At 55.2% G+C, this 27,885-nt stretch overlaps 1 protein-coding gene across 3 annotated transcripts in view; it reads left to right on the top strand.

Moving 5' to 3' along the window:
* The first annotated feature begins 5,449 nt into the window (after window positions 1-5,449).
* The window catches only part of CLMN (calmin), a 99,108-nt gene continuing 76,672 nt past the window's right edge, over window positions 5,450-27,885 (top strand). For 2 of the 3 annotated variants that reach the window (XM_016155978.2, XM_016155959.2), the window contains exon 1: window positions 5,450-5,599. In XM_016155978.2, the coding sequence (XP_016011464.2) occupies window positions 5,518-5,599 (82 nt within the window). In that variant the 5' untranslated portion in view covers window positions 5,450-5,517. Of the gene's footprint in view, window positions 5,600-22,450; window positions 25,998-27,885 lie in introns of those variants that run through there. The other variant, XM_016155977.2, reaches the window with a different exon arrangement.

The following is a 27,885-nucleotide window of genomic DNA, read 5'->3' as shown; positions in this document are numbered from 1 at the left end:
TGAAGGGTTTTATTTGTGGAAATTGGGACATCCGGTGCTGTCTACTTAGGGAAGCAGGACTTTTTTTTTTTAACCACCCATCAACACCTCCACACAGCAAAAAATTAATAAAATCCCAGGGAATACATTAATATTTTATATTTCAGGTAATCTCGCAAGTTCAGGGACAGTTGTTCTTCTGAGTGCGGTTCATTTTATGCTATAAAAATGATCCAAATCTTACTAAACTACCTCTTCTCTATTGGCATATCTTTGATCTCACAGCAATCCTGCCAGATAGGGACTCTGGCCTCATTTTACAGTTGAAAGCACAAAGGCCCAGAGAGGTTAAGAACTCGCCTAAGGTCACACAGCTCCAAGTTTCGCTGCCTGCCCACTACCCAACACACCACATGTCCTCCCTCCATCCTTTTGCTGGAACCTGGATTCCTTCCGTTTCTCAGCATCTTTCTCTGCCACAGCCTGTTTATCATGTCCTACAGTATTCCTGGAGGCAGGCAGCAATCCATGGAAATTTAGCAAGAAAAAAAAAATCAGCAGACAGCCAGACGCCTGGCATTCCTAAGGCAAGGAGGAGGCTCTGAGTCTGCTGAGAAGCTCGGGGCTCAACGAGTGTTGAGAGTCACTGCTTGGTGAACTTTAGATAGAATTTGTTTATTCACACATGCAACTAACATTTATTGGGCATCTTCTGTTATGTCCGGCATGGTGCTGAGCTTTGGTGATAGAGAAGAACGGGCAGCCCTGCTTGCAAGGCATTCTCAGGTTTACAGTGATGTGGGTATAAGAGTCACACACTCAAGTACTGGAAACAGCAGCATACGACAGCAGCTGCCAATTCCTTAGCTAGCCTCCAGGGACTGTCCACTCCACTGCCTAACTGACCGGAGAATCCAGCTCCATGGCCACTGCTCGGGTGTAAGCCACCACCATCTCACACCTGTGCCGCTGAGATTGGCAAGGTCTCCCGAGCGCCTGCCTACACCTCTGACCCTCTCTCCACACTATAAGGGACAATCTGACCCAAGTGAAGCCTCCAAAGCTTCCTCTCTGTCCTTACAACAAATTCCTAAGTCCCGAGCCAGGATCCCTCAGTATAAGTATATATTCTGGGTTGTCCACTCTTGGGTCTTAGCACAGTGCCAGGCCATGGGTGGGCATTCAATCAATGTTTGTTAAGTGAATATACCAGGCTGGGGTGGGTGCGTCTTTACACCTTGTGACATCATAATGCAAAACCCCTGCCCAGGAGACATTCTTGGTCTATTTGAAGAATAAACTCTTAACTGGATTTACTTTGAAATTCCTAGCAGTTTTTATATGCTAGTGACTGCTATGATTTTAATGTAGCTAATATATTTTTTTAAATGTTATATAAACATGACAATAGATAGGTAGATAAGGCTGCTACCAAATGGCCCTATTAGTCTGGTCCTTCGCATAAATCCAGTCATATTCGGGACTAATGTGGGTGGGTAGTAGAGGCTACAGGGCAAAGTCTGGTTTGGCTTTATTCTGTGACCTTGGGCAGTTTATTAAGCAGCTTTAAGCCTCAACTAAAAAGGATCCCTGCCTCATTGGCCTAACACGGTCACTGTGAAGACCAGCACTGGCTGAGGAAGGGCTGTGCACACGCGAGGGGTCACGGCAGCGACCAGAAGCGGCAGCTTCCCGCCATGGGAAGCCCCCACCCCCTCCTCTCCTGGAAATGGCTGGGAAGGTACGCTGAGGTCGCCTTCGTTCTTACTCTTTCCCAAAGGAGGTCCGGGATGTGAGATGCAAACCTTCTGTCCAGTGTATCTGCCTGCAGTCATCCGTCCCCACGGGCAGAGGCAGCAAGGACCAGACGTTTGAGAAGTCCTTACGTAGGGAGGGATGCTGAATCCAATGATCTCCAAGCTTCAGACCAGGAAAGCCCTGCGATTCTCTCCCTTTCCCTTGGCAGGGGCGCGTTTTAAACAATGACAAGGATCCTCGCAGAATTGGACGACTTCTGAAAAATCCAATTCTGGAAACTCCCAGGAAGCCAAGATTTCAGTCAGAGCACTTTTTCTTCCCCAAAATAGAAGCACAAAAGAAAAATAGTACTGTTAAGTCACGCAAGAGAGCAAATAACCTAACCCTGCCACTAGACAGAACTCCGGACCCAGGAGGCTGTAACTCACCCCAGGGAGAGGCATGTCGCAGCCTGGCACCTGCCCGGGGCCCAGCAGCATGTGCTTTGCCCAGTGCCAACACGCAAACTTTATTTTTGTTTTTATTACTCTTCAGTGACTGTGCGATACAAACATTCTTTTGATCGCCAACCTAGAATTTTACTTGGGCCTAGGACAGAGGGGTCAACTGTCACTTGGTCCCTGCTTTCAGATCTAGATTGAGAGTCTATCCATTCATCTATCCGTTCATTCAATATTGAGACCTCTCTCTGTGCCAGGCTGTGTGCTAAGTGCTCAGAGGAAGAAATCAATGATACAGAGCCCTTGTTCTCAAGCACCTCAGAGTGTATGGGGGAAACTATCAAGTAAATATAATTACAGTGCAACATGGACACAGGACAGCAGGGTTCCTGGGCTAGTATGGGAGTGTACTGAAAATTATGAAAATCGTATAAGACAGGGATCGGCTGGGCCTGGGATGTTAGAGATGGTTCTCTTAGGGACTTGACTGAGCAGGAGTAAGCTAGGTAAAGGTGAAGAGCAGGGAGAGAGGATGGGAAGGGCGTTTCAGAGAGAGCGGAATGAGCAGAGGCTTGGAGGTGACTGGGTGTGACCAGGACCTGCGCAGCAAGCAGTTCCATCTCTGTATCGAAAAATATACAACCAGGATCAATGGGCGAGGAGGTGGCACAGGACAGATCAATGACGGTAGAGCCCAGAGACACCGAAAGAAAAAAGGGGGTGATATTGACACGTAGCTCAATGAATATTCAAGTACTTTTGAGAGGCCGGCCTCACGCTTGGTGCTGGCCCAGGCTCTTACTCCATTTCAAAAACCACCTAAAATTCTCTTTCCGCGTTAATGAAAAGAAGTTATTTAGGCTGATAATCTAACATCTGGTACATGATTGGTGCTCAGTCCATGGTGGTCATGGTCCTTCCCTCCCTGGGAGTTGTGGCGGACAATGCAATGTTCCCCAAAGATGCAGTGCTCGTCACAGGAACCTCTGCCTCGTGAGAAAAGGCCCCTCCCTGCGGCTAACTCCCGCACCGCACTATTCCAGAGCCTTCTGTTCCCCCAAGCCCCGCCGACTGACGGAGTTAGGAAGGCTGGTCCTCTTGGCATTTTGCTTTAGAAAGAAAATGATTTTCAGCCCAACTTCGCCCCATAGCAATTACGGAAAATAAATGGCAGTGTAAAAACGGGAGATGACTAACAGATGGGGCAAAATCAGGTGACGCCTGGCTACCAGCTCCCTGCTCTGCGGGACACAGAAGCAGACCCTGCTCCCTGGAGTGTGAAATGACCACACGCTCTCCCATCAAACTGGGAGAAGGCGGCTCCCGCCTCAAGCCCGGGGGTGGGGGGCCTGTGTGCAGGCATCCATGAGGCCCCGTCGGCTCCATCAGGCCTCCAGACCTGCGAATGAGGACAGCAAAAGCAGGCTGGGGACTCCTGGAAAGGGCCTCAAGAGATTAAACAAGAACATATTGCTTTTCTGTCTGATTGCAAAAATATGTGTTCGTGGTGGGAAACACGAACAAAGGAAAGAAAAAGTAACCTGGAGCTCTGTACCTGGACATGACCCTCGTGTTCAGCCTCTGGATAAACGTCCCACCAGCGAGTCAGCTCTCCAAGCACTGACAGCCTGTCCCTGGCTGCGCCCCTGGTACCTAGCAGAGGTTAGCGCATTGGAGCCACCCAGGACCTGTTTCCACTGATCCACGTGTGTCCCTTTAACATTCCAGCTCAGTTCCAGGGCCAGTCCTGGGAGACCGCTCCTAGCCCCATCCAGGTCCCACTAATCCCAAGTTGACGTTCTCCTTTCTGGAATTCACTTGCGTCTGTAATTATCTTGTTTCCTTGTTTGCGGGATGTCCAGTTCTCTCTGGCCCCAGGAATGTACCTGAGGGTAGACTCGCTCACCTCAGGGCCCTGCCTCAAGGGCACAGGGTCTGCTCACTTGTGCCTCCCAGGGTTACTTGTGAGGGAGGAGCCTATCCAACCCCTTGGTAGTATTTCAGTAGGTGAACCCAGCAATGATGATCACCGTTCATGTTTAAATGCTCAGTGAACTCTGGCTATTTTTTCTCCACATATAAGCCACCGTGTGTGTGCGTGCACACGCGCGTGTGCATGTGCGTGTATACATGAGCTTTCGTGCTTTGCAAAGGGTCATAGTTCTGGGCTGGGGGCTGGGGCCCCATGCTCCCAAACTCATTTCTCGGCCTTGGGCAAATTCCAGAAATTCACTTTTTCCATGTTTATAAAACCAATAAAGAACTCTGCCTGAGGTAGGCTGTGAGCTCCAAACGAGATAAGATCCTGGAACTGTCAAGAGTCAAAAGAAATAGTACAGAAACACACGCGTGCGCGCACGCACACACAAACACACACAAACGCACACCCCATGGGAAAGACCCACACTCGTTTTCAGTAAAGCCTCAGAGGGCGACTTGGCGGCGACTCGTCGCGGCCCAAGACTCCATGGAGTATCCCAGCTCCCATGGAGGCTGCTGCTCCTCACTGTCCCCAGGACCTGGGCCACGTCTCAACGGGATCCCTGAGGAAAAGGTTCCCAATATCCAAACCCAGGAAAGAGGTCCTTCTCGCTATGGCCCCCCAATACGGAGACAGGGGAGGGCCTGTCCTAATTTAATTTCCACATTCGTTCGTCCCCTGCCCAGGCCCTCGCCGCTCCCCGAGGTGCCCTCAGCGTCGTAAGGACACGGCTCCGCCCCTCCCCTCCGCAGGGGGCTGCCTTTCCGACTGTCGCGGGGACACGGGTCCTTCTTCAAAGGATGTGTGTGTAGGAGAGGGTCATCCGCGGGACAGGAGGTGGCGGACGGCGTTGAGAGCAGGGGCGGGAGGGGACGCGCCCTCCTGGACCAGGTCCTGGGACCTGCGGGCTCACCCTCCACCCCCAGTTGCGTCACCCCGCCCACCGCCCCCTGAGACATCACAATCTGGGGCCGGGACCTCGCGCCTCATCACCGCCCGTTTGCAACCAAACAATCCACCCAACAAACACCCCAGAAAAAAAAAAAGGAAACCGACCTGAGCCCAGCCTCCCTCCCCGCCCCGCCCCTCCCCTCGCCCCCCGGGGCCCCCGCCCCCGGATGGGGGAGTGAGCGCGAGCCGGGCGCCCTGCACCCGCCGCCCCGCGCCCGCCTGCTGCCCGCCCGCGGCGGGGGCGGCCCGACCGCGCGCCCGCCCCGCCCGCGCCCCGCCCGCGCCCGCCGCTCCTCCCGCTCCGCGGCGCCCTCGCCGGGTGCGTGCCGCTCGCGCGCCCGCCCGCCTGGCTCCCCGCGCCCGCCGCCCGCGCCCGGCCCGGCGCCCCGGCGCTCCCGCCGGCGCTTCATGGCTGCGCAGGAATGGGACTGGTTCCAACGCGAGGAGCTCATCGGACAGATCAGCGACATCCGCGTCCAGAACCTGCAAGGTAACGCGCCCCAGCCTCTCCGGAGAGGACCGCCGGGTCGAGGTCGCCCCGGGAGCCGACTCCCACCCGCGCTGCCCCGCTGCCGAGACCTGACCCCCCCCCCCCGTCCCTGTCACCTCCCGTGTGGCGGGTGTTCGAGACACCCGCCCCCGAACCTCAGCATCGCCGGCCCTGGCCAGGTCGCCCAGGGGTTGGGAGGCACACGTGTGTGTGTATGTGTGTGTGTGTGTGTGTGTGTGTGTGTGTGGTGGGAGGTTCCCATTTTCTCTGCGGGGACGTCACGGCTCCCCTCCAGCCAGAGCTTCGAGTTTGGAGAAGTTTGTACGTGGGCTCTTGGGGGCGGTGGCCCAGGTCACGGCGGGGAGGAGAAAGTGCGTCTACGTGTGCGAGTGCGAGTTCGCACACTTGCGGAGTCCCTCGGAGGCGAGGGGCATTGAATGGGGGGCGGCGCCTCCGGGGGGGGGGGCAGGGGCGCGCATCTGCGGGGTCCGGAGGGCCCAGAGCGCAGGCCCGCGGCTTTCCTCGAGGACCTGCCGCTGGCCCGGGGCTAAGCCGGGCCGAACGCGCGAGGCCCCGCCCGCCGGGGCGCGGGGCGCTGGGACCCGCGTCTCCCTTGAGGCGAGGTGAAAGAGAAACTCCGGAGGCCGGCGCGTCTGGCAGGGCGACGAGTGGCTCCCACCATAGCCGAAGTGTATTTATCTTTCAGAGGGGCTTGTTCGTTGTGGAAACTTAGTACAAAAATATTTAAAGGGAAAAAGTCACCCACGATTGCCGCCTCACCCACCCACGCGCCCATGGAAAGCTGCTTTCCCTGGAGGTGTGTTTGCAGCCTCTCTCTTTTCACGTGTGAACTTCGCAGAACCGGACAGAGCTCCATTTCCGGCCTCTCTTCAGGCACCTGGACTTGGGCAGGGGAAGTTTCTGTAGCAGCTTCCCCTGCAGGCTTGAGTTTCTAGAGATTCCAGGATTCTGAGCTGGGAGGCGTGGAGGCGGGAACAGAGAGGTGACGGGGGCTGTGGGTGCCAACACCCTCAGCAGTTGCCATGCCTTTAACCGCTGGGGGTTGGGGAGCCCCAGCAGACAGGGGGCAGTCTGGGGGGTGGCGGGGCAATCAAGTTTAAACATTACATGATGGAATGTTTTCCTGGGCTTCCACGTGGACCTGCTCCACCCCTAGGCTGGGCAAGGACAATGCAGACAGAGGTGACCTGAAGTGGGGAGGGAGCCTAGTGCAGTGGCCGCTGGAAACTGAGTTTGCTCTGGGCTCCCCTCATCTCCTCTGCCCATGAATTGTGTAAAAGGGGGAGGATCGGGCTGGAGATGGTAAAAATGATCCCTTTTGGGAATAAGCCTCTTGCTTGGATCCTGTTGCCCAAGAAGTGACATCTTATTTGGGGGTGGGCATTAAACTGTCTTTTGCTGAAATGGCATTTGGTTTAGGCTGTCAGAGTGTGTGTGTGTGTGTGTGTGTGTGTGTGTGTGTGGCAGTCAGTGGGTGTTTAATAAACATATACTAACCATTTCTTGGTGCAAATTTTCATGCATTTTTCATGCATCAGCTCTCAGTGTAAAGATCGGCTCTTATGAAGGGACGCTCAGCAATGAGAGCAGTTGCTTACACCTAGAGCTTCACCAAGTGGGACCATCTGAGATGGGTCCCGAAGGCTGAGTAGGAGTTCACTGAGTGGGCCCCGGTCTCTCTGCTCCCAGTGAACTGTCTTCACTTTTAGGCGATGCCAGTTACAATCTGAGCACCAAAGGTTTTGCCATTTAAAATAATAAACACTTAAATGTATGCACATACATCACATATATATCTTCTATATGATTATGTATATGTATATAAAATGCATTCGTCGTAAGCGCAAGCCCCACACATGTTTACATTTTTACATCTGTGTAACCATCACCCAGATCAGGATGTAGATTTCCAGTGCCCTGGGCGGGTGCCCCATCTCTTTTCCCCATCAGTATGTATTCTTTTTAAATTGGCCTTTTTTGTTCCACTGTGTGTTGGAGCCATCGAGCCATAATCTTGCGTGTATCACTGCTTCCTTTTTGAGGGTGGGGGCGGGGTTCTAAAACTACTGAGGTATAATTTACGCATCATAAAATTCACCTGTTATACGTTTACGATTCAATAATTCTTAGTTAGCCTACAGAGTATTGCGAACATCATGCCAGTCCAGGCTGGAACATTTTCTTTACCTGGAAGAGACCCCTAGTGCCCCGCGTACACATCGGTCTCGGCTCCCAGCCCTGGGCCGGGGCGGTGCTGGTCGCTTGTGATTGCTGGGGACCGTGGCATGCTATGGACATACGTATCACGGTGAATCTGTTCATCGGGGAGGGACATTCGGGTTCTTCGCAGTTTGGGGCTATTGTGAATGAACGCAGCTGTAAGTCCTGGGGGTACCCCACCTCTGCAGAGGTGCTGGCTCTGGCTTTGCTGCCTTGCCTGTCATCGCTGAGAAGAGGCTGGGAGAGGAGGTGGGGCCAGGAATCTGTCTTCTTTTTCTCTCTCCATTTTCCTCTTTGCTTTCCTGTCTCTTGACTGGATGCTAAGCAGACGATTTTTTCCTCTCATCTCCGTGGTACTCAGGAAGTCTCAATCAAAGGACTAAGTCTAGAAGGCACCCCGTGCCATGCTTACAGCATCTGCTCAAACCAGCTGGTGGGTGTCAGCCAGCCCTGGACAGTCTGGATGATCAGCTCTTCGGGCCATGGGTGGGGGCCTTGTTCAGCTGAACTCAGCGTGGGTGGGGAGGCAGGAGGAGTCCAGGCAGAAGAATTGTTTTTCAAGCCGTGAGCTTACTTCAAGCACAGGTAATCACAGTTGTCGTGGTGATGGGAGGCAGAGTACAGAGGGATTTCACACATTTGTAATCATCAGCACTGAGTTGGAGCCCAGCTGCTTTTCAGAAAGCTTGACTCTCGTGGTCCTGGGACCAGGCGCTTCCAGGGTCAGCCAGGAGGACACTGCATTTCGGGGAGCAATGGTTCAGTAACATACCTATATCTTCACATCTTTCTCTATATCTGGATGTTTACATTAAATTGGAGGTATGTTGACCTCTGCTCAGTTGCTCATCCGAAGCCTTTATCTGTGGCCCTGAACGAACGGTGGAATTCTGGAATCCGCGCAGACATGATTGTGACAGCGCCAGCTCATCCTCAGGGAATGCTGGAATGAAAGCCTCCTGGCCTAGTCTCTGGGGTTAGGTAAGCAGAGCAGAAAGCGTGGTCTTTCTGGTCAGGTGTGTCACACACCTTGCTGCACTGGCACGTGGGCAGATGACATCCCTGTTGACATGTTCACTTCGGTGGCTCATAAAAGTGTTTGTCAATGAAGCATTCTGGCAGAGAGCATGGACGTCCCTCTGGGCAAAGGCTGCCTGTGCCGCCCTCACAGTGTCCCTTGCAAGGAAACGGGGTTGGACGAGCTGTTGACCTTTTCAGAGAGGAGAAACGGGAACTGCAGGATGTCGGCAGCCTCCACCTGGAGGCCCCTGCGTCCTTGGAGCCGCGTGGGGTAGAACTGAGCACAGGGGCAGGCTTTAATGGGTCTGCGCCGTGTTCTCTGCCTGCTGTGGGCGGCAGGGGCTCCCGCGCCTTTCCGAGGACAAGGCTACTTTGGCTGTCCCCTCTCCCTCTTTGACTTGGCCTTAGGGCCCAGCTGAATGTCCCACTAGTTCTAGGGTCACTCGACTGTTGGTCAAAGGGGGTGTTAAGCCAGGGTTCGGAAGATGCGCCTCTTCCTGTGAAAAGCCTCCACACCCCCCGCCCCCCAAATTCTCAGCCCTGTGCTGTGCGCTTTCGCAGACGTGTGCTGAGCGTACACAGCATCGTGCAGACGTCAGGGAATGGAGCGCTGGTTCGTGTGCCTGCCTCTGAGGAGCATGAAGCCATCATGGGCACCCAGCCAGACTGGAGCTCGACTTCTCTGCTTCCGGCAGCACAGATGTCACTTCAGTCTGGGGCTGTCTCTGTCGCCCCGGCGCCCGTTGGGTCTGATGCCGTGAACCTCGACCTCACTGCTCCGGAGCACGCAGAGCTGGAGGTGGATGGAGTTAGGAGGGGCCAGGCAGGCAGGAGGCTGAGTCCACCGCTGCTCTGGGGGAGCCAGGAGGGGGTGTCCTCCGCCGCCAGCTGCGCCCTGCTGGCTGGTGTCCCCTGAGCAGCTTCTCCCCTCCCACCTCAGCGTCACCGTTAGAGTTGGTTGGAAGCAGTACCGCCCCGGCTTAGCAGACAGGAGCTGCTCTTTGCGGCACTTGGAATTGACCACTGAACAGGCGGTGACAGTCAGCAGCCTTCGGCCTTCCAGCAGGTGCTGACCGCTTCCTCTCGTGCTTTCCGCAGTTGAAGTAGGGGCTGGTTTCAGAAGTGGAGCCGCGAAATGACTTGCCCGAGGTCAGGGCCTTGTAAGTGGAGCTGGGATTTGAACTCAGGTCAGACCAAGCCCAGGCATCCTGTGCGCCCGCTCTGCGAACCATGCGAGGGAGCTGGAGGTCTCAGGGCTCGGAGCGAGGAAGGCCTCTTGGAGGATGGCATGCCAGCGTTGGACCTTGAGGGCCGAGCAGAAACTCGACTGCATGAATTCGACATTGCATGGAACAGAGGAAAGTGGCCGGGCTGGCCCGAGGGCAGGCGCAGGGCAGAACAGAGTCAGCGTGGTTCAGATCTGCCCTCGTCCACTTCCTCCTCGCATTCCACTGCCTCTGACCCAGGCGCAGACCCTCCCCACGCCTGCCCAGACTCCCTAGTGGCCTCTGAAAGGCCCCGGGGCCTTGCATCACCTCTCCCAACACGCCCCCCACCCAGCCACCCAACACGTTCTGCTAGTCCTTTCATCAGGTCTGCACGGCCAGCCTGTGGACTTAGGGCGGCTCCTTGGGCCTCCCCAGGACTAACAGCATTGTGTTCCACGCAGGCAGAAAGGCCGGGCTGGGCTGGGCCAGCGGTGTAGGAGCTGAGCTGGGCGTGCCAGGCCCTCTGAGGTCAGGTGGGGGATGCCGCCCCAGCCTCCTCCCCCACAGCCGCCCACCCACCCGCTCACTGCGCCCAGCACCGTCTGCTCCCTCCAGACCTCCTGTGCGCACAGCGGTGGGACCGGGGTCTCCCCTGTGGTCAGAGTTATGCAGCACCAGAGAAGAGAAGGGGCTGGGGAGGGCTTTTTCCTGCTCCTGCCTCCTCTGGCTTCTGGAGGGCACAGCAAGTGTTTCTGGGGAAAAAAAAAAAGAAAGAAAGAAAGAAAATCAAAGGCAGAGCTTTCCCGTCTCCAGGAACCTGCTGCCTATTAGGGCCCTGCCCGGGGCGAGTGCTTGGTTCTCCGGGGCGAATGACTCATCAGCAGAATGCTTCTTTCGGGGCCCCCGCTGGAGGCAAACTGCAGGCTTCGCGTTCACTCAGGACTTTGCCCACAAAAGGCCACGTACCAGTCCCGTTGCATCCATAACCCGGGGTGTGGATTCCTCTCCAGGGGCCTCCGCAGGTGGAGCAGACCGTGCCACGGCTAGGACGAGGCAGCCGAAGGCCTGGGTCCGGGTCCTGGCTTCGTTGCTCACTTGCTGTGGGATCCTGGGAAACCTTTTTCCCTGGCTCTGCCTCAGTTTCCTCATCTTCAGGATGAGAGAGTTCGACTATCAGGCTCAGATGGGCCCCTCGGAAGGTAGCGTGAGAAGCGATATAAGGACGGCATGCCCACGGAAAGCCGCGGCGTTCCAGTCCCACACGTGTGGGTGGGTGGCCAGCGTGGGACTCCGGGCGCCACCGAGCACGGCCGGCTTTGCTCCTGGATGCCTTTCACCGGCAGGCGCTGGAGACTCACTCCCCCTAAGGATCCCGTGTAGAAAAGGTTGCAGTTCATAAGCTTCGCTTTAAATCTACACGTCGGCAAATGATGTGCATTCTTGGTTTATTGTGGCTGATCAGTTACGGCTTCTTGGAAAGGTGTGGGACCCCAGCCCTGAGCTACCTGGGTGGAGTGGTAGGTGCCCAGGGAGGTGGGGTTTGCGCCTTCACCTGCGCACCTTTGCGCCGAGGATCAAGAGAGCTCGGGGCTGGGGAAGACGGAAGCCCATCGCCGCACGTCTGTCGGTGGAGAGAGGGAGGCCCTCGGTCTGGCTGGCGGTGGACTTGGGAAGAGGTTTTGCCACAGAATCACTCGTTCGTGGCCCATGGTTGGCCTCGACTCCATCAGAGCAGGCCGGTGCAGTCTCGTGGGGCTCACGGAGCTTCTGGAAGCAGCCCTTTGCCGAAGAGGCCCAGATTACATTCAGTGCCCTCCGTGACCCGTGGAACACTCTGGCGTTTAATTTTTGACCGGAACAGCTGAGGCCCTGGGCAGAGTCCTCCTGCCTCAGAAGCTGTGGGTCACGCCTGCCCTGCTTCAGAGGGGAAAAGAGAAAAATAAAGTAATTGTCTTTCCGTGGTTGAACCATTAAAAGTAAACTCCCTGTTCCCATAGAAACCTTTTCTTATCCCCCCCACCCCCACCCCTCTCTGCGCCTCTTTGAAAAAAAAGAAAACTGGTGGATTGTGCCAGCTACAGAAGGAATTAGAGGCAGCATCAACAATCACAAGTATGGCTTCAAAGAATTTTTGCTGTTTTTTTTTCCCCCCTCGCTGGTCTGTCTCCTTTTCTTTTATTAATTTTTTTCTATTAGAGCAGGGAGTGGCAGATTCTGGCCTGTGGGCTAAATCTGGCCCGCTGCCTGCTTTTGTGAATAAAGTTTTATCGGAACACAGTCGTGTCCATTCGTTTGCACGTGGTCTGCGGCTGCTTCGCACTAGAGCGGCGGTTCAGTTGTGACGGGGAGATGAATACCTACAAAATGAAACATGTTTGCTGTCTGGCCCTTTCGGAATCCAGAGGGCTTCCTGCGGGATGGCCTCCCGGATGTTGTTTCCCACACCCCGACGCAGGGGACCTGACAAGTAGGAGAGGCTTGTGGTGGCAAGAGCAGGGAACGCTTGCTGCATGTGTGACAGCCCAGCCTCATTTCCAGGGGGCTGACACCTGCCTGGGGGGCGGCGGGGTCTGTCCCTGCTTTAGAAACGGACTCGCGCGCGAAGCTTGGCCGTTCCGTCAAATCACAGTTATCGAGTCCTCTCGAAATACTTGGCGCTGGGATGGAGGGATGAAGGGGGCGCTCCAGGAGGCCCCGGTACACAGAAGTCGCAGGCATCATGAGGCTGAGATAAGGCCGTTAGGACTGAGGGTGCAGGGGGTGGGTGCGGGGCGGGAGGAGGGAGGGGAGGCTCCCACCAGGTTTAAGGGAGGCGCGGGGGCGGGGCTGGGCGAGAAACCAGGGAGCAGGAGAGTGTGGCGGAGGCTGGGCGCGGGATCTTCATAGGGTTGTGGCCGTGGGTGGGGGGCGTAGTGCAGGGAGGTGGGTCCCAGAGGTAGCTGTGCAGGTGACCTTCTCCGTTTCTTCTCCGTCCTGAGCTGGGACCAGCGGCTTCTTGGAGATTATGCTCCAAAGCCCCGGAAGGCTTGGAAGGCTAGGAAAAGCCGGGGGGACTCGAGGCATTTGCAGAAGCCCTGGGGTCATTTTGGGGTCAGCCAGCAGGGACTTCGGCTCCTGCGGAACTGGGGGTCTAACTGGAAGGACGTTGAGGGCTCTGATGACGTGGTGCCCCGCCCCGGCTTCCTTCTCCTGGGGGGCTCTCCATGCGGCCAGGAGCCTTTGCGATATTTATATCCCTCTCCTCTTTTAAACTATTTATAATCCTCTACCGTATGACATACTTAAAAAATCAGCGTTCTGAGGTCTTCTCGCTGGGAACTGGGGCGCGGGGTGGGTGGGGAAGGGGGCACGGAAATGACCTACCAGTTTGGTGGTGAAATGACTAAACCCTCAGACGGCATGCTCCACCTGCTCCTCGCCCCACCTCCCGCACCCCGTCAGGCCTGGCCCTGGAGTCTCTCTTTTCTACGCCTTCCCGTTCTTGCCTGCTTTTGCGAGCATCCTTGTCGTCAGCCTCTGGGACCACCGTTCTCCTGCCTCTGGCACCTCCGGTCTTGCTTCGGCCTGCACCCTTTCTCTCTCCGTGTCCATCCTCTCCAGAGAAGCCTCTTTGCCACCTAGGAAGAAGCCCTGCTTCGCAGCCTGGCCCCTCACTTCTCCCGCCCCTCCTGGAATGAACCAGACCTGGATATACCCAGGCCTCTTCCTGTTTCCCCCGTAGGCCATGCCCTTTCTTGTCCCTGTTCCTTTGTCTGGAAGGCTCCTCCTGCAGAGAATGGCCATGACCATGCCTAGAATAGCGGCCTCTGGATTCTGTGGGGCCCGCCCCCTAGTAGGTCCCTGAGAGGAGTAGGTCTTCACAGCTGTTTGCCACATTGTTGTAGGCTGAACAGTGGCCCTGAAGAGGTCCGTATCCTGATCCTCAGAACTTGGGAATATGGTACCTGACTTGGTAAAAGAGACTTTGGGGATGCAGTTAAGTGAAGGATCTTGATTGACATGGAGCTGATCATGAGTTGGTAAAAGGTGTCCAGATAATCACAGCATCCTTATGAGAATGAGGCAGGAGGGGCGGAGGGGGTGGGGTGGAGAAGTGACGGTGGGGGCAGAGGTCAGAGTGGTACCACTGCTGGAAGGGGCCATGAGCTGAGGAATGCGGGCAGCTTCTAGAAGCTGGAAAAGAGAGGGAAATGGACGCCCCTTTGGAGTCTCCAGAAGGAACACAGCCCTGCCAATAACTTTGAACGTAGCCTGTCAAATCCATTCTAGACGCTCACCTCCAGAACTGGAAAATTATCAGTGTGTGTTGTTTTTAAGCCACTGAGTCTGTGGTAATTTTTCATACCAGCAAAAGGAAACTAATGCACGATTACGAGGGGCCCGCAAGCCTTGTCCTCGTCCTGTAGGAGATGCATCGGTGAGACAGTTTCCGTGACAGTTTGGCACACACCCAGGGTGGTGGCATCCGGCCCGAGCCGGAAGTGCAGAGACCCGGGCTGCCTGACGAAGGGCAGGAGAGCAGGACTCGGGGGACGTGAGAGCGGAGGGGCCCGGCCTCGGTCAGCAGAGCCTCTCTCCCCAGGAGCCCAGATGCGGCAGCGGTATCAGCTGAGGTACACGCAGGGCTGTGAGTAACCAGAGACCGTGTCCCAGGGCCTGGTCCACGCTCTGTAGCCCTGGAATTAACAGGGTGATGTCGCCGCGGCCTCTGGGTACTGTCCGGCGGTGTGGACCCTGGGACTCAACGCGTCCTGGCGGCAGTAACATCGCTGCTCTAATCCTTTTGTTCTTGCAGAGCTGAGATACGTGAACTCTGAAAATGCTTTTAACCGGGAACGGTCAAGTGCTGGATGTTTTGGGTAAAAAAATCTTCTACTCGAGTAACGTGAAATATCAAATTCTGTCTAGAAAACAAGAGAACATCGCAAGAGTATTGGCATCTAGACCATCCCCAGCTTCGGGTTACATGACATCAAGAGTTAAAAGGCTAGACATAGAAGTTGTGAGAAATTCAGATTCCCAGAGAATGGGAGAAAGATCCCAATCGTGCCTCGCCGTCTAAGTGTGGCGAGCACCACCATGCTGTACTGTATCATTTCACTTCGCTGTGCGACCTTCCCTCCCTCCTTAGTTGAAGGTCAACCCATAACCTTCGTCATTCTGGTTCCATGGTCGTCCAGATGGTATTGAGTTTATGAAACCAACAGTGATCACTGATAATGGTGCTTTCATTTTTTGTGTGGTTTTTACTTAATTTTATAAAGCAGGGGTGACATGCAGTCACACGTGCCACTAATTTCTCCAACGTGCAGTACAGTGAAGACGGCAGGATAACGACGAGCCTCCGCCGCGCTGTAGCCGGGCCCCTTCGTTGTCGGGATGACTTGGCGAAGACCCAGCTTGAGTGACAGAACATGATTTGATTGGGGGCATCGTCGTTGAAAAATGTATAACATAGAATACAGGTTGTATAAAAGTCGGTTAAGTTGGGATTGTCTTACTTGGTTCTAGGGCGTCGATGTGATCGTGGAGGGGGTGTGGTAGGATGAGGAGATGACCTTGTTGGACACAGTGTGAGGTGTTTCAAACAACCCCCCGTGGTAGGCGTTATTATCAATCCCCCCAAAACGGAGGCTGAGCGAGGGCGCCGCAGATGCCAAGCTCCTGCGCCAATGACGAGAAGAAGCGGGTATCAGAACGAAGTCTGGGAAGAGGGCGTTGGGGGAGGGGGGCTTGGAGAGGAGCTGGAGGGACTTGGACTTAGGGTCAGTGAGAGACTTGGTCGGCCCCGGATCAAGGCCTGGCAGGCTGCAGAAAGGGTAACTGACTCGGAACCCATGAGGAAAGCTGGACCGGGCTAAGGGGTGTTGGGCAAGAAGTCCGCTGGCCTTGGGTACCGGGCCTTACCAGAGCCCACTCAGTGACTCAGCCGTTTGTAATCACGCACATTCCAGGGTCCTCACTGGGCGACAAAAAGAAGTCTAAGTTCCTGACTGGTGGTTCCTGCCTAGTGATGAGTAGGAGGAAGATCCCATTCTAAGAGGTCGACGAGACAAAGTTCCTGTAACCTTGAGTTATGGCAGACGTGACAGCTGGCAGCCACGGGGACCCATCTTGTCGCCCTCGTCCCGGGTCGTATGGCGGCAATGGCGTACTCCGCAGCACGGTCGTCTCCGTTAGGTCGTTGAGTTGTGCTACAGCCCTCTGCGGTTGGTGTTGCGTCCGCGCTCTGCAGATGCAGACGCTGAGGCCGGGGGTGCGCAGCACCTGTTCCTGTCCCACAGCCAGCGGGCGGCACATCTGATGGCTCGTTCCACACTCCGGCCCCCTGTGCCCACCGGCACTTGCTGGAGGCTGGTCTCTACGAGGTATTCACTTTCATGTACACGGGGGACTGTCTGGCGCGCTCTCTTAGAGAGCTGGTCTCTAAGAGACCTTTGAGCCTGACTCTGATCTAAAGCAAAAGAAAACGTGATACCTTCCAAATCAAAGCCTTGGGCCTTGGCGTGGGCTGTTGGCAGGCCTGGGTGGTGGCCTGCTGAGTTCCCAGAAGTGCTGTGGGCAGGCGCCATGGAAGGGCATGTGATGGCTTACCTGTGGGGGGACAAAGGGGACAATGTCCCATGATGCCACGGGCTCGATGATGGGCTAGCAGAGGTGGCCAGGAATCAGGCAGGTGTAACCCTCGATGGGCAGTGACTGCCCAGGGAGGACACCGACTGCTACACTTGGACTTGTTATTTGTGATGGCTCGTTGACGTTTGGGTTGCCCTGGTGGACCAGAAGGCTCGCTGGGTTGGGCACAGGTGCCTTCCCTGTCCAGTGCTGTGCCCCAGGGTCTAGCCGCCTGTCCCAGGTTCAGTGTGTGCTCAGTTCGTATTTCCTGACTATATGAGCGTACGCTCAAAGGGAAAGGGTAGATTCTGGGGTCTGGCAGATCTGGGTTTTGTGTTTTAGCCTCTTTTCCGTATTGACTAGCTACGGATGTCTGAACCTGGCAACATCTTTTTTTTAGTGGAAAGGGGGACAGTTCCAACTTCTCTGGGTTGTTAAACATCCATCGATGTCACACGTCTTAACATCTGCTCCCTTCCCTTGCCTTTTCCATGTCATACATAACCATAGTTCTCCAAAGTTTGTGTGAAAAACCGTGATTCCCCTGTGTTACCCCCCTATCCCAGAGGCGATTGCAAATTATTTGGACTCATGAGTCTGATATTTTCTGCTATGTTTCTAAATAACATGCAAATATTACTTTGTCTTGCTTTTTTTGGTCCTAGACTCCGATTTCTTACTGTGGAGGGTAAAGACGTAGGTCTCTTATTCACCCGTGTTAACGCGAAGCTTCCCTGTCTCCCGAATTCCTGATCTATTTACATCCTATTTTTGGTCAACTCAGTACTTGGGGTTTGCACTGTTACTACCAGGGCAGGGCGGTCACATAGTCACTTATCGCGTTTCCTTTCCCGCTCTACCTTCTGGTTTCCATGGAGTTAATGTTGTTTGTTGATTGTGGCGCAGGAGCTCCTTGTTCATCTCCAAACTCTCTGGTACTGTTCCAGACATCCCCTCAGGTGGTTTGGCTGCACCTGGGCCTGGCTCTCACCTGGGCCCTCTGTCACTGTCACCTGTGGTTTTCCTATCCCTCCTCTCCTGGGTCCGATCTCCTCTTATGGCGCTCTAGAGAAAGGGAGCCTGGGTGGTACATTTTCTGAGAACTCACACACGGGAAAATGAATTTATCCTCCTTTGGTTCTGATTGCTAGATTAGCCGGGCATCACATTCAAGGCTGGGGATCATTTTTCTTCGGCGCGTTGAAGGCCTTGCTTCATCGTCTTCTGGCTTCCAGGACTGCGGTTTGAAGTTTGAAGACGTTCCTGATTCTCCGTGTGAGCTGCCTGGAACGTTATAGGGTCCTCTTTGTGTCCCCAGGGCTCTGAGACTTCAGGGTGACCTGCCTGGGTGCTGGTCTCTTCTCATCCATTCTGCTGAGCCCTTAGACCTTTCCAAGTGGACCCGAGTCATTCGGTTCTGGGGCATTTTCTTGGATTATTCCATCGTGACTTCTGCTCCTTGGTTTTCTCTAATCGTCTCGAACTCCTTGTTTCAGTCCTCATGGACTAATCCTCTAATTTCCATATCTTTTTCATTTTCCATCCCTTTTGCATTTTGTTATACTTTCTGGGAGATTTCGTCAATTTCATATTCCATATCTTTATCCACCCCATTTTTACTTGGCAAGAGCTCTTCTTTCTTATTCTTTAGAGCAGCCCAGTCTTGTTTCAGGGCTGCGGTACCTTTCCGTACACACTGGAGATATTAGTGATGGACAGCGATGGCCAGGCAGTGCTTTCGAGGGCCGTGGTGGAGAGCACGGAGCCAGATGGCCCCGTTCGAATCCCGGCTCCGCCACTTCGTGACTCTGGGCAAGTTACTTAACCTCTCTTATTCTGCAAACCCTTGGTCTATAAAATGAGAATAGTAATATTGAGATCCGCCTCAAGAGCTGCGTTGACTAATGAGCGCCTGGAGGGGATGGGCTCAGAGCCGAGCCGGCATACCTCGGGTGCGCCGTGTGTGCACATCCCTTACGCCTCTCTTCGTTCACGTGTGTGTGTGTCTGGAGCTTTCACGTTAGATGCTTCTTTCTTTATCTGTTTCATAGTCTTTGATTGCGTTCTCATATTTAAGAATCGGGGACTAAAAAGTATACTGCAAGCTCTAAGCACAGGGGTGAGGCTTCTTGACCAGGAGCTTCTTTGATGGGTGTCCTGCTGGGTTGTCGTGGGAACCCCAGGTCAGAATCTTTAAGTCTTTCCCTTTGGGCTGGTCAGACTCCCCAAGGGAGAGTCTTATAGTCTCCTCTTTGGAGAGTCAAGGCCAGGCTGCTCAAGTGCAGAGTGGAGGTCCGGGAGCTGAAAAACGGAAGAGGTTTGGGCTTAGCAGGCCCTCTGAAATCTCCCAGTCTGCCCATTTTCAGTCCAGTTAGCACCGAGACCTTCTGTTGTATTCCCCTTAGAGAATAAACTTCCCGTCTTGTGCCTGATGGAGGCGAGACAGTCACCCCTCCAGGAGACGTGGGGGAGGGGTCCCGGGGGCCAGCTGGTCCTTCCATCGCATCCTCTCACTGCATCCCTCCACTCAGCCGCCCTCCAGAGACACTGTCGCCACTCGCTTCAGAACCTTGGGGACTTCTGGGTTGTAAGTGGGTCGGCTTCTGTGCTCCTCGCTGCCACGTAAGACGCAGATTTCTTGAGTTGGCTCAGTTACCGCAGTCCGTCTTCTTTTCTCCCCACAAAATGCCGTCCTTCCTCCTTCTGGCCTTTCCTCAGGGTTCATTTTCTCAATGCGCAGTGCATATGACCAACGAGTTGCCTGTACTCTAGGTTTTGGTTGACTTTTCAGGTAGACTGATATTAGAAGCCCCGTGTGGAGTCCGTCCTCTTCTGAGAGGTCACTCCCTTGCCTTTCCAAGCATCTCAGGGCAGCCTGGCGGGAACCTGGCAGGCGATGCTGTGTTCACCCTGGCCTTGAAGATTCGAAGTGCGAGGATGCTTGCTTGGTTCCGTTCCTTCCCATTTTGACCATTTTGCAGAGACTGCTGCTGAATCCTGGTTGCCAGGAGAAATTGGGGAAATTGCAGAGGGGTTTTGGTCCCAGCAAATGGCCACACACTCTGGTTACCTGGGGCCGGGGGCTCAAGGCCTGGGGGTCAGGGGTCCAGGTGGGGCGCAGCTGTAGAGACAGAGGGGCTTCCTCTGACAAACCTGCCACCAAGGCCCTCCCAGGCCTCGAATCCCCAGTCAGTGGCCTGAAAGTTCCTCTCAGCTTGGCGGATGAGCTTTTAACTGGGTCCCCCGACGCTAACCATTGCCCATGTCCTCTCGTTGCTGTCCTGGTTTTGAAGCTGCAGCCTGCGCTGCCCGTGGGGTGCACTGGCTCCCCGGGAGAGGAAACCCGAACCTCTGAAGGAGCGGGCTCTTTGGTTCTGCACTGTTTGATGCCGCAGCCCCGCCCCAGCCCACAGCCACAGACTACCTGGGGGGGAGTCGGCTGGTTCCAGGCTTTTCAAGTTAAGCTATTCTTCATGGCCAGATGAAAGATTATCCTGCCGGAGCCGCCATCAGACCAGCCAGGCTGACTTTTCTAGATCTTCTAGATTTTTGAGTGGGTTGGATTACCTGGGAGGCTGGCTGTGGTGGACACGCCCTTCGGAGCTCCCAACACAAAAATGAATCCATCTGTGGCTCTCCAGGCCCCTAGAAATGGTGGCTTTTTACCCCGCAGCCCTTATCGGGCAAACACAGTTGGTTCATAAGAACGAAAGTGGACAAACGAGAGCCTACCTGGCTGCAGAGGTGAGCGAAGGTGTTCGAAGCCAGGTGTGGACTTGAATTTTAGCTTCTTCATTTCGCTCTGAAACTTTAGCCAAATTACATGTCCCCGTGGACCTTTGATCTCATCTGTCTGTAACGTGACTTTATAATGGCGGTGCCCTCCCAGGGTTGTTGGGAGGGTTCAGCGAAGTCGGAGATGCCAGATGCCTGCTACTAAGCGAGACTTTTTCAATAAATGTTTCTTCCTTTGTCTAAAGTAGAAGAGGACTTTTTTTTTGGTATGGTGGGGCTTCAACTGAATGACATGAATGAACCGATCACTTCGTCAGCATTTTGAGGCCAGGTTTGGGGTCCGCATGCGGGATCCTGTTGCGAGACTACAGGGCACGGTTGACAATCACTGCGTGTGTTGCCGTGGAGCAGGACCTGGTGTCGGGTGGCGACCTGGGCAGGTGGGGATGGCGGGAGGGGCCTCCAGGTGAAAGAGGAAGATGCTGCGTGCTGGAGTGTCCAGAAGGCGACTGGTCCCGCCTGGGTGGGGACAGGGTTAGCAGGGCCTCATTAGCTGCGATGTGACCTTTTTGACTCATTTTCACCCTGCTGCCACTTTGTTTTGGAGACATGACCTAGGCCGGCTTTCAGCCAGCATGCCTTGGTGTGTGAGTTCTCGGGGGACGCAGCTGGTTTTGGGAGCAGAGAAAGGAACGTCCTTGAGCGGGATGTTCCGCACGTTACAGGAAGTTTAGCCTCCTAGATTGAGCCCACAAAATGCTAATCACGTGACAGTCAGTCTCCCCAGCACGTCTGCCAGGGAGTGATACTGCCATTTGAGAGCTAGGAAAATTATGTGTATAGAAACGAGTGGGGGAAACTGCTCCCCTGAAGAGCTCGGTCCCCCCCTCACGCACAGAAGAGTCATCTTAACGACGCGCACCCCTCTCTCAAAAGGCTCTTTGATACGAAGCTCTGTCTAGCTTTGAGGCTCTTGGAAATCAATAGTTGATATAATAGTTGTTCTGTGGATTGTGTCCGTTATGACTGAATACGCTCCAGTTGTTGGAACAATCCAGCTAAGTGATGCAATAATGCGTGGCCCTTTGGGGTTATTCCACAAACATGACCTAATGTACCAGGTGCAGATGCTGCGAAGTTTATTTCTGTTTTCCAAAGTATTGCCTGTGTTCTCTCCGAGTCAGATCGACCAGAGCCTCCTGACTCTTTAGTTAACTTCACGCAACAGCAGCTTATTGAGGGTCCGCCTGGTGCCAGGCGCTGTCCCAGGCCCCAGCGAGAGGTAGACCTAGTCTCCGCTCCATGGCAGGGAGTCGGTCCCTGTGGTCCCATCAGGACACAGGGACAGCTGTGATGGGGGACCATCGCGAGAGTGTCTAATAAGGGACCCTCGGGTGCCATGGAAGGCTTTTCAGATGAGGCGACATTTTAAATTGAAACGAGAAGAGTAAGTGAGAGTCAGCCAGATGGAAGGGGGAGGAACATTCCGTACGGCGGGAACTGCTCATCCGGAGGCCGAGGCGGACACAGTGAGGTTCACGGCCCCGGCGACCGTGCCCACTTTGTTTGCTCCTGCCAACTCTTTCGTGGTTATAGACACACCTTTCCAAGCAGAGGAGTGCACGCTCGCCTGTTACGGGTCCTCCCGCTCTCACTGGGACCCAGTCTCAGGCCCAAGGCCTACTCAGCCTGGCGGAACGCTGCTTCCTCCCTTGTCCAGCTTGTGTTTGGGGGGAGGTGGCCCTCAGAGGCAGACCTTTCTGTCGGTAACGACGGGAGAGAAAACAGGCCTCCGTTCGTGCTTCGTGCTTGATGGGCCCGTGAAAACCGTCGTGGGGGAAGCGGGGGGAGGAAGACAGCGGGAGGCGGGAACCAGGGGCACAGGCGATGGTGGCGGTGGTCAGGGGGTCCTGGCTGGGGCGGTCACGGACGTCACGGGGGTGAGGAGAGTCGTGCGTGCTCTGACCGCACCATGGCCCTGTGCAAGCGCTGGCGAGGCCGTGGAGCCACCGCCGCGCGCACGCCCTGCCGGTGGGGTGCGCGGGGTGCGGCCGCTTCAGGAAAGGCTCGTCGTTTCTTTTTAGGGAGCGGAGCGCGTGCCGCCATTCTACCCAGCCGTTTCCCTCCCAGGTATTTACCAAAAGAAATGGAAACACACCCACACCGCTGTATAGGAAGGAACCTGATGTACGGCTTCATTCACAACAGCCCCAAACTGGACGCGATCCCGGTGTCCCCCGGCTGGTGGCTGGATGCACAGATTGTGGCGTGTCTCCGTACAGGGGGCTGTCGCTGGGCGGTGAGAACGAGAACCCCTAGCACGCACAGCACGGAGGGACCCCTAATGCTCGCCGAGCGAAGGGAGCCAGATTCTAATGGCGCTGTGTACGATTCCGTTTATATGACATCCTGGAAAAGGCAGAATTCTCAGAACCAAACAATGGATCTGTGCTTGTCAGGGACCAAGGAGTGGAACCAGAGGATTGGCTACCGGGGGGCACGAAGGAACTTTTTGGGGCGAAAGAATATTCTGTGTCTTCAATATGGTGGTTACGTAACTTTATTCATCAAAGCTCACAGAGCAGATGAATTACTATGTGTAAGTGATGCCTCAATTAATCTGACTTAGAGGTGGGGGGCACTAATGAGCTAAGACACTCCTTACCACGGTTGTTTTCATGATACTGGTGTGTCCGTTTAAACAGGGCTGCACAAAAGTGGCCTTTTTTTTTTTTTTGGTTCTGTGACTACTGATGCAAGTACGCACTTTCTAAACTGATCTTTGAAAAATCTTCCTCTTCAAAGCCACAGGACTCCCTCTGAGCCCCGGGCATAGATTTCCCTTGTAAATGAGACTTTACAGACTTCTTTCAAACCTAGTAAAGTGAGACCTGCAGTTAGAGCCGCAGGTAGGAGTCTGACGGCCTCCCTCTCACTCTGGCCCCCAGCAGGCACCAAGCCCAGAGCCCTTCCTGGGAAAAGGCTAGCTGGCCTACCTTTGCTTTCTCCGCCTCTGAGACAGACCTGGGGTAATTCTGAACCAGTCTGGATTAGGGTCGGCTATGAATTACAGTGCTGTAAACAGGTATGTGTTTCTGCACGGGCAATCCAGAGCTGGTATGGCAGCTGTGCACCACAAACTGTGAGGGATCCAGGCTCCCTCCAGCTCATCACACGGCCCTCTGTACCTCGTGACCACACAGTCCAAGATGGCTGCTAGAGCTCCAGCCATTGCATTAGGTTTCAGGCAGCAGGAATGAGGAAGGGACAATAAAGAAGGGTTGAGGGGTGAATGCTAGCTCTGTTAACAGACAAAAAATGCCTTTGACATTTCCGCTTAGATCTTCTTGGCCAGCCCTTGGCCACATACTTGCAATTAACTATGAGGGAGGCTAACAAATAGACTCTGTGGTGCCCACCTAAGAAGAGGGGGGTTTGCTTCCAGGAAGGAAAGAGAGAATGGATATTGGGGGTGTGGGGAAGGCAACCGATAGTCTTCCGCTACAGCTCCCAGTTTTGCCATGTGTTTGCTCTGGGGCCTTGGTCCAGTCTCTAAACTCTTTAGGTCTTGTTTTTCCTCTCTGTAGAATGGGCACAGTAACATCCTCTCTTGCTTGTTATGGGAATTAAACAAGATGATTACATACATATATATACATGTATATATACGTGTATATATATGTGTATATATATATGTATATCTATATATACACATATATATATAATCCCTGGGCCCCGAGTTCCCCGTAGCAACCATTTTCATTGCACCATGAAGAGAGGACATGCTTTGAAGGTACCCAAGACCCTGTCTTCCGACCATATTTCCTCAACACTGAACTCCGATGGGCCCATGGGACTGAGCGGCTAGAATGCTAGTATCGCCAGTGACTTTATTCGGTGGCAGGCACTGAGCTCAGTGCCTTTCTATGCACGGGGACGATGCCGTTGTCATCTCCATTAGGCAGAGGGGGAACCTGAAGCACTGAGAGGGTTAGGGGCTTGACAAGGTCACACGACCCGTGCGAGGTAGACTGGGGTTTGAGCCCAGGCAGTGCGGGGCAGGGCCCAGGCTTCCTTGGCCTGCCACAGACGCCCACAGCTTTGTGCAGGGACAGACCGTGCACATCGGGGCAGGTGGGCAGGTGTGTTGCATGGAGCCATGAGATCCCCAGGATTGATGCCCCTTTGAAAGAAAAGCCGCCCAGTAGAGAGCTGGGTGGGGGGCAGGGCAGAGGGCATCCAGGCAGAGGGAAAGAGCGGCGATGTTGGAGAGAGCGGGGTGTGCCCATTGGGGATGCTCAGGATGAGGTCGTGGTGACTTATCCCACTTTCCGTTCAACCGTCGGACTTGGGAATAACTGTGTGCCTAGGGGAGTGTCACTGACGGTGGGTTTTCAGGCCGGCGGGAGTCCCAGCCCTATCCCTTACCAGCCGTGCGACCTCTCCGAGCTTCTGTCTTGTCCCCCAACCCCACGTCGTGAGCTTGACGCTACGCCTGGTTGGGAGGGCTGGACAGACCCCCTGGGGAAGCACGTGGCACCCAGGGGCAGCAGCTTGTCCACCGTTTGGCCCATCCTGGCTGTGGCCCCTCACGGGCTCTGTGGCCGCCTCTGCCCCCAGGCCGGGGGTCTGCTCTGCCCTTAGCACCCACGGTATCCTTTTCCTTGAGTCCGAGCAAGATCCTGCCCTGCCTCCCAAAGGCCACCGTGCCCGCGTGGTGGCGCCCAGGTCCTCGGCCAGGTCCTCGGGGTGGGGGGAGGGCCGAGCCCTGTCACTGCCACGCCGTTTGCAGGCGGTGCAGCCCCCGCACTCAGCACTCACGGGAGGGCAGGGGGCATCGGCTGCACTCAAAGCCCCGGCCAGCCCTCGGGCTGCCCACAGCGGCTCCGTCCACGCGGTGCACCGTGGGTGTCTGGTGTTTTCCTCGTTTCACTTATGTGTATTTCCTAATTTGTCTACAAACAATATGTTGAGTTTTTACTAATAAGAAAAACGGTTTTGAAAGAATGAGCTGCCGGCTCTCTGCCTGGTGCGCGTGGAGCCCCAGGCCTGCCTTCCCCACAAACACGGCCACCAACTGGAGTTTTCTGTGTCTCCATCCTAACCTATTCAATGGAAACGGAGCTAATTAAAACTCATGAATAATTCACCTTGCAAAAGGAGCGCCGGCTTCCCAGCAGTGTGCTTTGCGAGTTCATTGTTTGACTGACAGAGGCTGCCTGGGACTCGGAAAAAGTTAGCCAACCGGAGGGTTGAGCTCTGTGCACTGTGTGGTCATCAGCAGATCACCCTGGGCCTGTTTCCTCATCCAGAAAGTGAAGGGCTGGACTTTTGCTACCTATTCTGATCGATTGGTTGGGGCTGCCTGGCCAAGTCTGTGGGACGGTGAGCTAGGTTTGATTAGCAATGCCTTCCATGGCACTGGATTGGCAGCACTTCACAGGAGTCGAGGATTTACAGTCCCAGGACTAGCTTATCTCAGAAGTCTCTCTGACAGTCTACCATTGAACCGCACCCGGGCTGGCTACGTAATTTGCGGTGTCCACGCAAAATGAAAATTGGGCCTTGGCTGGGAGCGGGTAAGTCGGGCTCCCCTTCCCAAGGGCTCTCTGCCCCGAGCCCTGGGACTGCAGTTCCCTCCAGCCCAGAACGGGGCCAGGGCCCTGCTTCCGGCTTGCCGAGAGCCCCTGCTTCTGTGCCTGCGCATGCCTGGGTCCCCAGCATCCCAGCTCCAATCTTTGATGCATCCTCCCTCCACGGTTGGGCCCAGAGCCACCGTGTCCTGGGCACCTGCCCTCTGCACCCACCTGGGCCCAGCCCTTACTCCCCAGCTGCCTCCTCATCCACTGACGCTGGACCTGGGCCTGGGCCGGCTCCTCCCTCTGCCCAGTGACCCCTGACTATGACCCTCCTCCTTTGGTTCAGAGGGTAACTGTCTAGGACCTGAACTTTGGCGTCCCCTCGGGGGGTCTGGATTCAGTGACTGACCCTGTGAGGTGAGAGCCAGAGAAGCTTCAGGCTTTTCACAGCCGCTGCCTCCTGGGGCGGGGGTGTGGGGGACAGGGTGGGAGGCCAGCGGGGGCTTGACTGTCGGGCGGCCTCGCCTCCCTGCCCCCACCCCTCAAGTCCATGGCACCTTTATTGGGCATCTACTACGTGCCAGACGCTGTTCCAGATTCTGGGAACACAAGGTGGGCCAGACGGACAAGATCGGCCCTCCCCAGGGGCTTCACACCCTCCAGGAGAAGATGAACCATAAGCAAGGGCACAAATAATCAAAGTCCAGGTGTGGGAAGTGCTTAGAAGAAAATAAAGGTGGGCAAAGGGAAGGGGAGTGATGGGTGAGGGTGAGGGAAGGTGGCAGTCGGAACACTCACCCTCCAAAATGTCCCCATTCTCATCCCTGGAACCTGCAAATATGTGACTTTACAGAGGGGGAAGTAAAGGTCTTCGCACATGTGATTAAGTATCTTCAGATGAGGAGATTGAGTAGCCTGGATTTTCCAGGTGGGCCCGGTGTAATCGCAAGGGTCCTTCTAAGCGAAGGAGGGAGGCAGAGGTCAGAGTCAGAGGGATGCAGCTTGAGAAGGACTTGCCCAGCTGTTGCTGGCTTTGCAGCTGGAAGGAGACTGCTGACCGCGGGGGCGGGGGCGGGCCCTGGAAGCTGGGAGAGGAACATAGGTGTTTCCACTAGACCCTCCGGAAAGGATAGAGCTTTGATTTTGGCCCGCAAGACTCATTTCAGACTTGTGAACTCCAGAACCGTAGGATACATTTATGTTGTTTTAAGCCGCGTGGTCAGGGGAAGCCTCCAAGGAGACGAACAGCGAGAAGTAGCCGCTAGGCCGGCATCTGAGTGACAAGCGCTGTGGGCGGGGGGAGCAGCGTGTGCAAAGGGCCTGAGGCAGGCTTGGTTTGCGGGCCGCTGTTCTGCGCTGGGCGGCTTTCGCTCTGAGTAACGTGGTCTCTTCGTCGAGGTGAGAACATCGACCTGCACCCCCACCAGATCTCTCTTCTCCTCGTCTTCGCTCGTGTTTTTCTCTCCGCCCCGAGTGCTCCTTCAGCCCGCGGACTCCTACGCATCCAGAGGGGCCCGGCCCAGTGTCACTTCTGAGAAGCCTCTCCTGACTCCACCCCTATGCAGAGCAGTAGTTCCCTCCCTTGCAATTCTGGGTTCTCATCCCATTGTGCCCCAGTCACTGGTCTGTTTACAGACGTCACCTCTGCTGGGCTGTTCCCAGGGGTGACGGCTGTCTCTTATTTACCCCCTACCTTATGGCCCAGTGCGTTTCATGCGGGAGGTGAAACGTTTGTTGAGTGAATGATAGCTCTGACCTCTCGAGTGACGTTCTGAAGCCGCCTGCATCCTTTCCACCCGCCGGCCTCTTAGGTGAGACTCAGCTAACCAGCCCGTGAGCATCGCAGCCTCGAGGGCAGCATCCTCCTCCCTGCAATCACGACCGAGTG

The sequence above is a fragment of the Rousettus aegyptiacus genome, unplaced genomic scaffold, assembly GCF_014176215.1.
Source record: "Rousettus aegyptiacus isolate mRouAeg1 unplaced genomic scaffold, mRouAeg1.p scaffold_m13_p_3, whole genome shotgun sequence".
NCBI classification, from domain to species: Eukaryota; Metazoa; Chordata; class Mammalia; order Chiroptera; family Pteropodidae; genus Rousettus; species Rousettus aegyptiacus.
This window is presented reverse-complemented; position numbering and strand designations above follow the sequence as displayed.